At 59.5% G+C, this 8,768-nt stretch overlaps 1 protein-coding gene across 3 annotated transcripts in view; it reads left to right on the forward strand.

Moving 5' to 3' along the window:
• The first annotated feature begins 6 nt into the window (after positions 1-6).
• FAM53B (family with sequence similarity 53, member B) overlaps positions 7-8,768 on the forward strand; it is a 56,117-nt gene continuing 47,355 nt past the window's right edge. The window contains exon 1 of one of the 3 annotated variants that reach the window (XM_010859171.1): positions 7-62. In XM_010859171.1, coding sequence (XP_010857473.1) covers positions 54-62 — 9 coding nt within the window. In that variant the 5' untranslated portion in view covers positions 7-53. The other 2 variants (XM_010859169.1, XM_010859170.1) reach the window with 2 other exon arrangements.

Here is an 8,768-nt window from a genome sequence, read left to right on the forward strand (position 1 = left end):
GGCGGCGCCCCGAGGAGGCACAGGAGCAGAGGCCCTCCCTGGATCTTGCCAAGATGGCACAGGTAAGAGTGCCCTTCCCTGAGGAGGCGCTGCAGAAGCCACCAGGGGTGTCTCGGAGCCTCCCTGGATCCCGGTCCAGCCCGGGCAAGGGCAGGGTGCCCGCATCGAAGAGGCCCGGGAAGCTGGTTCATTCCCTCGTTCTTAAAATCTGATACGGTGAAAAATGAAATCAAGCCCCCCACCCCCCACCCTTAAAGCCATTGCCATTTCAAAACAGAAACGCTCTCTCCCGGCACTAGCAGTGCTGGCTGTGCAGGAACAGAGAGCCAGGAAGAGGCAGGCGCAGCCTCACAGACGCTGGGGGTCCCCTCCTGGCCCTTCTCAGGGGCCTCCCCCAGGAGCCCCTGTCCCCACAGCTGCTGTAGGAACCACTCGCACAGGTGGGGTTCAGCGTCACTCAGATCATGCTGATCCCGAGGTCAGGGCGGTGAGTGACGGTTTCAGAGGATGAGACGACAGGGGCTGGGGGGCGGGGGAGGCACGCACTCTTGTGAGTGAGCTGCCGAAAGCGTGCGTCCAGCAAGAAACGGCACTCACCCTCGCTGCCCCTGGAGGTGTGGCCTCTGGCCACGCGCCCTGTCACTCGCGCGTCATCCTCTGTCTTGGGGCCCTGGCCGCCCTCGCTCGTGCTTGGTCTCGGGTGTTGGTTTGAGTGAGCTGAACTTGGAGTTAATGCACCATCATCAGAACAGCCTCCAAGCCTGAGAGCTGCCTGCAATGGGGAGTCCCGAGGGTCAGATCCCCAGGAGCAGGGCTGGCCCCTCGAGGACGGATGCGTACGGTGGGTTCTGGGTCCGGGGGGCCCTTGGGTGCGCAGGGCCGTCTTTTCTAGTCTTATTGTCTGAGCTTCAGTCGTGGCTGGGCTTGAGGGAATGGAGACCAGCTTGGTGGTGAGAGGTTGGCCTTGCTCGGGAGCATGTGGCCACGTCCAGACAGGCAGGCTTGACGTGTTCACTCCTTTCCAGGCGGGCCTCATGGCCTTCCTTCAGTGGCCAGCACTGCCTTTTCTCCAGGCCTCCTTTCAGCTGAGAATGAAAAATACAGCTTCTGTTGATGGCATTTCTTCCTTTCTCCCTTAGTCCTCCATCCCAACCTACAGGTCCCCACCCCAAAAAAGAAGAGAGGCAGGTGTCTCAGGTCCAGAGCCCCCGCCTGGCCCCCAGGTCCACTCTTTCTGGCCACCTTTGTCCAAGAGCCCAGGCCCTGGCTCTGGACCAACGGCTGGTGCCTGCCTTTCTCTGTGCCCATGGGGGTCGCCTGGGGAGGACCCGAGGGGAGGACCCCACAGGACCCCCGCCCCCAGCCCTCCCATCGCTGCTTTCCCTTCCTCCCCATCGCTGCTCCAGGTGAATCTGAGCTGGTCAGCGATCTAACACATTCATTCAGGTTGGACAGGCAAGTGGAATTTTCCTTCCTGGAGAAATGTAAATAGGTAAAAATGCTGGAAAGGTGACAGATTTGGGCAAAGAAAATCTTCTGAAGAAAATCCAGAGCCACGAGTTCTGGGTGTGATAAAACGGCTTCAGTTAAATTTTTAATGCTGAGCTTATTTTATTAGCTAATAAGCTAGATAGGTAATAAAAACAATGTACATGTGTTATTATATTTTACTGGCCACAAGTTGGAATAACACCACGGGCATCGTCGGAGACATTTCCCGCCCTCACTTGGGGAGAAACCGTTTAAAAATACATTGTTTGGTGGGGCCGTGCCCAGATGTATAGATTGCTTCATCGGCTCCAGGCAGGCCTCCAAGATCCTGAGGAGGCTGCCCTCTGTCCGCCTGTCTTTCCCCAGCCAAGGCCTGGGGAGGGCAGAGTCCAGGGAAAGCAGAGAAGGGGCCCCTGGGAGGCATGTGGGCCTAAGGGCTGCAGCCAGAGGCCTGGAGATGGATGGGCCTGAGCCGCCCCCGCCACCAAGCCTCTGGACCCGGCCAGCCCTCTTCCCATCGGGTGGCGCCTGCTTCGACTCCCCCACCGGATGATTCATGGCCCTGGAAAGTGGGCCTTGCTCCTCTGGGAACCTCAAAACGCCAGGCCCAGGGCCACCTCTGTGCATCTGAAGAGCCTTGGATGCAGTCTGGAGCATGTTGGACCCCTGTGCCTGGTACCCTGTGAGCCGGTGTCGCTGGCGCGGGACTTCCTGCCCCCAGACTCTGTCCTCCACATGGGCTTCCCGCATCAGTAGCCACCGGGGAGGGCGTCCTGTGCCAAGGGTCAGCGCTACTCCGCATGTCCTGCTGGTAGTCCGTCCGCTGGACCTCAGACCCTCTCGTGGGTTTTGGAGCTTGGTTTGTACGTTTGTCTACCTGGTGGGAGGGGTTCCAGGTGAGCTCCGTCCTCCAGGAGCCCCTATGTGCGTGGGCTCTGGGCCCAGGTGCTTGAGAGACTCGGTCTGCAGGTGCAAAGCGAATGGGGCAGAAGGCTGGTGGCCCCAGAGGTTGGACCTCTGGGATGACAGGCAGCTCTGAGAAGCCGTGGCCTCCCCCAACCCAGCGGCGCTGACCGGGGCTGGGACCTTCCCCAGGGTCTGTGTGTAAGCCCCCAGGGGCACCCCGGAGCCTCTCCAGACTGCCGGTGGAAAAAGGACCAGGGAGAGACCCCGAGAGAGGCAGGCGGGCGGAGAGACCAAACGCTCTGAGGTCCGGGGCTGCCTCATGCCCACAGCGAGCCAGGGAGCCGTGGGTGGGCCCCACTCCGAGGGGCAAGCTCTCAGCTGGAAGCCTGGGGCATGAGGGTAGGTGTGATCTCGGGCCGGGGTACCCCTGGAAACAGGCCCTTCTGGAGCACGGTATTCCCCTTTAGGTCCTCTCTTGGCTGGACGGGGGACGCTGATAAATCAGACAGCCTCAGAGGTGGGGCAGAAGGCTGGTGGCCCTGGAAAAAGTGCTTCACATCTCTGTATAGCAGATAAATACTGTGCCGACCCCCGCCATCAACGTAGGACTGCTGGGAGGAACAGGAAATCACGTGTGTGCACATGTTTAAGTGTGTTGAGTAGATGTGTCCATGTGTCTGTGTGTGTATATGTATGTGTGTAGCTTATGTATGGAGGTCTGCGTATAAAGGTCTGTGTGTGTCTGATTATCTGTTGACATGCGTGTGTGACTCCGTTTACATGTACATCCCCCGTGCTCTGCCCCCCGCCCCCACCGCCGGGGAGCTGACGGATGCTGACCGTCGTCATGGTGGGGGGCCCAGGGCTCTCTCTGGGCATCTCCAGGGGCAGAAGCAGGCCCTGAGGGTGATTTTCTGCAGACTCCCCTCTTCATTCGTCCATCTCTTTCCTTCTGTTTTCAGTCCTGGCCACTCACTCCTTGTCAATTCCTCTTCTTGCCTTATCCTTGGCTTCTGGAAACGGGAAGGAGGCCTGGCCTGCGGCTGCATTCCTCTTGTAGTGGGCTCTGCCCGGGGGGCCAGGGGTCGTGAGATGGGGCAGAATCCGAATCTCCACCTGCCCGAGGAGGCTGGTTGGCGCGAGCACCCTTGTCTCACGTCTGTCACCCGGGGAACCAGGATGGAGGGGACTGCGGGAGCCTGCCAGGCGCCCCTGCCCACCCAGCCGGGGTGCGGGCACAGCGGTCCAGCTGGCAGCAACGGTGGCTCGGCTCCCACAGCGGTGGGGTGGGGGTGGGTGGGGGTGGTTAGCAACTGCTTTCAAATTGTCTTTACTGCTTCTTTTTTTTTTAAATTCTGAATATAATTTTTTTAACTTTTGATTTTGCATTGGAGTGTTACCAATTAACAGCGTTGTGCTCATCTCCTGCGCACGGCAGGGTGACTCAGCCATACATATCCACGTGTCTCTGCTGCTTAAAACCTGCATGCCCCGCTCTCGGGCGGGGGAGCTGGTCCCGAGTAGGGGAGGGTGACTGCGGGGAGGAGGCCCTGGGGGGCGGATGACGCAAGGACCTGGCCCCGAAAGGCCCTCTCTCCCTGGAACTGCAACTGCAGCCGCTCCGTCCACAGAGCGAGAGGCTCGGAGGCAGCCGTGCCAGGTCTGACCCTTTCCTCGACCTCCCCGAGCCGCTTTCCTCGGGCCCTTGCAGCCTGGTGTTTCATATGAAGCCTCAGCTTCCCTTTTGCAAAATGGCAGCGTGTGCCAAGGAAGGCAGGGCCCAGCCTGAACATGTGAGTTGTGTATTAGCAGGACTTTCACTGACAGGATTATTAGTGCCTGCATTTTTTGAAACTTGGTCTGACCGCCCAGCATTGGTTGACCCCCCAGCAAGCCCTGGGCTCCGCACGGCCACTCAGACCTGGATCAGGTATGCGAGCGTGCGTAAGTCGCTTCAGTCGTGTCTGACTTTCTGCGACCCCACAGACCATGGCGTGCCAGGCTCCCCTGTCCATGGGATTCTCCAGGCAAGAATCCGGGAGCGGGGTTGGCATTTAAAAGCAACAGTTAAAGATGACCCACCGAACGCTGTGCCCTGGATGGGTGTCACAGGCCCTGCCGTGTTTTTTAAGTCCAAGCTGGTCATCTTGAAAGAGCAACAAGTTGTATTTCTCACAGTGCCTCCGACAGAAGGGAGACGCTTGCGAGGAGGGGTCCGGGGGTTGGAACAGAGGTTTGATTGATCGCAGCTGCCCACATGCTGTGGGCCCGCACCTCCCAGCACAGGCCTCTGAACAGGCAGCAACTGTTGTGTTAGCAGATGTTGGAGGGGCCTGTGAAAGCTGGCCAGGGGGCAGTTTGGGGTAAGAAAGAAGCCTGAGTTGGAAGCTATGCTGAGAGCCGGGGCCCGCAGACGGGTCCAGGAGGGCGGGTTGGCCAGGGCCGCGTGGGCTCTGACGGGGGAGGGCTTGATGCGGGAAGTTGCCCGAAGGGTCATCTCAGAGGCTCGTCTATAGCTCGTGCCACTCTGCTGGCAAGGTCCCTGGGCAAGGCAGCTCCTGGCTGGCCCCCTGCCCCTCTTCTGTGTGTGGTGGGACCTCCTTTCCCACGGGGTGGCCCTCACCCCCCCTGCCGCACTCCCTTCTTGCTCGGGCTGCCCGGCAGCTGCAGGCCAGCTGGGCTTTCTCTTGGCAGGGTCCCTGGGCCCAGGCCGGGTTGCCCAGGCCTTTATGGCCCTCTGTCCCCCTCTGCCAGGGGCAGCCACCTCCCCGGCTCCAGCTTCCTGCCACGTTGCACCCTCAGCACCCTTCCTGACATCCTGGGGAACCCTGCAGACGGCAGGCAGAGGAATTCAGAGGTGGGTCGCCCTCTACAATGCGGGATGCAGACAGGTGCGAAGATCTTAGAGGAACAGTCATGGGAAGCCCTGGGATTCCAACTGAGATGAAATAAACGCTAAATAAGAGGAAAGGCTTGGGAACTCCCTGGCAGTCGGTGGTTAGGACTTGGTGCTTTCTCTGCCATGGCCCAGGTTCAATCCCTGGTCAGGGAGCTAAGATCCTGCCAGCCGCGTGGCATGGCCAAAATTTTTTTTAAAAAGCCAAGCCAAAACCCACTGTGGATGCATAGCAATGGTTGCTTCTGATGAGGGAATGGGCTGGGCCTGAACAGAGGAAGAGGTCCCTTGAGACCCAGGCTGTCAGAATGACGGATGCCCAGGGTGGCAGCTCCTGCTGTGCCCAGGACGGGCATCACCGGCCAGGCAAGCTGTCCCTCCGGTTGAACTTACAGGCCCTCTAGAATCTTCCCCCGCAGCGGTCTTTGCAGCCACTGCTAGCTGATTCTCCACCTCTGCCCTTGTCCACTCCTTGCTGAGAGTCAGGAGAGAGTTGGTGAGTTGCCGAAAGCCACGTGGCTCTCTGGAGGAGGCTGGGAAGGCCAGGTTCGGGGCTCTTCCTGTGGCGCAATCTGCCCCCAGGCGCCCTTCCCCGGTGGCTCACGCTCATGGACGCAGAGGCCATGGAGATGAAGCTAGGAGCTCTGGGGTCAGGGGGGGCTTGGCTCCCCATTCTGTCCCTTGTTTGAGCTCTTGGTGCCCTTGGGCGGGTCACCTCTGTAAGCCTCCGTTTTGGTGTCTGGAAAGCATGGGAATGACCGTTCCGTTTCCCATGGGTTTGGATGGGACTCTGGTGGTGTGGGTCCAGCCAGGACGATGCTGTAACAGCGGAGCCGCTCCCCGCAGCCTGCCTCCAGACGAGAGCGAGGCTCGCCACCCCTGGCACAGGGGTGCTGTGACCCCGCGGCCTGGAACAGGGAGAGGCCAGGGCAACCAGTTTCGGCTCTCTCTAGTCCTCTTTCCTCTCTGAAACACCGCAGTCCTTTTCTCTCCAAAAAACCCCAAAAGGGATTCTCAGAATTTGAGGAAACCCCCTGGATCCCTCCTGTGTCCCCAGGCACAGCCACCAGGTTGCATAAGCAATCTGCTTAAGGTCACTCGGATCAGGGCCGAGTGTTGACACAATAGCTTTGATCTCCCGGGGAAAAGAAAAATAGAAGGAGTTCAACTGGGGACATGCCAGGGAGGCAGCTTCTAATGCCACTTGGTGATTTTCCATGCTTTAATCAAGAGCCTCCCTGAGCCGAAGGGTGTTTGAGGCGACAAAGCTCTAGGGGGTTCGCAGGAGTTGGGGGGCGGCCCGCTGCATAAGCCAGGGGCCCAGATGAGCCAGATGAGCTCTGGGTGCCCTCGCCTCGCCGGGTCCCCGCTCCGGTGCCAGGTGCGGAGGTGGCCGCCCCGCCCTCAGGAGGCTAGAGCCTGTGGGCAGGTGGAAAGCACATCCGAGGACATCTCCCCATCCCGCTTGGTGAGAAACATCCGGAAAACGTCTCACACGTGGTGCCGGGCATTTCCCAGGGAACTTCCTACGCACGGCGGTCCCTGCTCTGTGGCCCAAGCCCTGTGTCGGGCAGCAAGTGAACGACCAGGAGCCCGGCGCGGCATGGTGTCAGCGCCCTGTCCAGGTTACTGCACGTGCTGGGCTGTCTCGGGGGGTGTTTAAAGGGGCCCGGCTTCTAGCATGTTCTCTCAGCGCCTGGGAATCGTGTGAGCAGGGCCATAAGCCGTGAGACGGCCCTGTCGGTGTGCTCACGGGGGCTACTAGCAGAAGTGCGTGTGCAAAGGTTGGAGTTAGGAAGGGGCGGGGAGGAGCCCAGAGTGCCCGGAGCAGGGCCAGGTGGGCAGGGGACCGGAGCCTAGGGGGGCCTTCTTGGTAGGTGATCTGAAGATGCTTGTCTTTTACTCTGAGTGCTGTGAGGGGAGCCTTAGAGAGTTTTAAGCAGGGGAGTAACAGCCCCCCGTCCCCAAGCTCCTGGTGGCAGGGAGCAGCGTGGACTTAGGGGTGGGCCGGCTGTTGACAGGCATGCCAGTGTGGACCAGCGTGGAGACACGCCTCCTTGTAAGGGGTGCAAACCTCCCAGAGGTACGGCCAGCAGGCCCAGCCAGGGGATCGATCTTGCATTAGTGTCCAAGTCACCGTGGTCACAGACCTCACTCGGGGCCGAGTATCCATCACCTTAATCCCCAACGATAACGTTCCTTAAGTTGCTGCATTCAGAGTTGGCTGGCGGTAAGGCCCTCGTGTTATCCCGCATAGAGCCCTCGCTTTGCCTGTATCTCTCCGTGATCTTCCCTCAGTAGCAGTGACGGGTAGCTGATCCCTGTGATTTGCTTTGTTTCCACACGTGACCTTGGAGCTATCCTGCCCCCGACCTTTTATGCATCAGGCTCCCTCTGCCGTCCCCGGGAGCTCGGTTCCTACCTTTCCCCTCACCCCTGCCTCCAGCCTCCATCTCCTTTGCTGAAGGGTCCCTGGTCTTGTCCACTTGAATCTGGGTCTTCTCTCCTGGACTCAGCTGGGCGACTCGGGGCCACAGGAGGTCATGCCCGCACCCCTGCAGGCTCGTCCTGCTGGGTCGCATCTCAGAGGTGCCACATTGGGTCTGTTTACATTGGCTGGGGCGGCATCTCTGGAAAATGAGAACCTACTAACAGCCCAGGGAGCCCCACGCAGCCTGGAAGGATGCAGGGGAAGGGGCTGCTTGACAGAAACCCGGAAGCATTCCAGCGTTCCCGTCCTATTCCTGGCTCCTCATCGAGGATGTCGGGGTCACGCCCCCCGGGAAGGCGCTCCACGCCCTCGGTGAGCCAGTGGGTCAGCCCCCAGGAGGGCCAGAGACCAGGAAGCAGGGAGCCATGTCCCTGAGACGGACATGATTAATTACGAGCTGACGTGCCTGCCGCCTGCCCGTGGCTTCATCCTGTACAGGCTGCTGGCTTACGTGCGGACTCGGGTCGGATGAAGTTAGGCCCTTCGGTAACAGTCCTCGATTGTCCTCAAACATGGCATTGACCTAGACTCCCTCTAAAATTTTTGTGGAATCAGCGGTCCTGAGTTCCTGCCCTCTTCTTGCAGCCTCAGGCCCCCGTCGAGAACTTCAGAAAGCGAATGCCATGCAAGAGGGCCAGTCCTGCGCTGTGTCCCCGAGCTCGCAGGAACTGGGTTTTGCCTGGACTCGGGAGTGGGTGTTAATTGCCTATTTATGGCGAGAAGATTAACAATGCCTCCTTTGAAAGTTAGGCATAGTAGAACTCTTGGATAATTCCTGCTGGGGAGGGAGAAGGGTGGCTTTTTTTTTTCCCCTGCCTTGGAAAACAAAAGGAATGGTTAGTTCCAAAATATAACGAATTACCACGAGCTTCATCTGTGAGCAGTAGCAGTGAGCTCACATCGTCATATGTCACTGAAGGCCACCAGGCCCAGCCCCCTTCCCTGAAACAGTGCAGGGGCCTGTCCTGCGTTTAATCTCCGTTG

The sequence above is a fragment of the Bison bison genome, unplaced genomic scaffold (genome assembly GCF_000754665.1).
Source record: "Bison bison bison isolate TAMUID 2011002044 unplaced genomic scaffold, Bison_UMD1.0 scf7180017864456, whole genome shotgun sequence".
Taxonomy (NCBI): domain Eukaryota; kingdom Metazoa; phylum Chordata; class Mammalia; order Artiodactyla; family Bovidae; genus Bison; species Bison bison.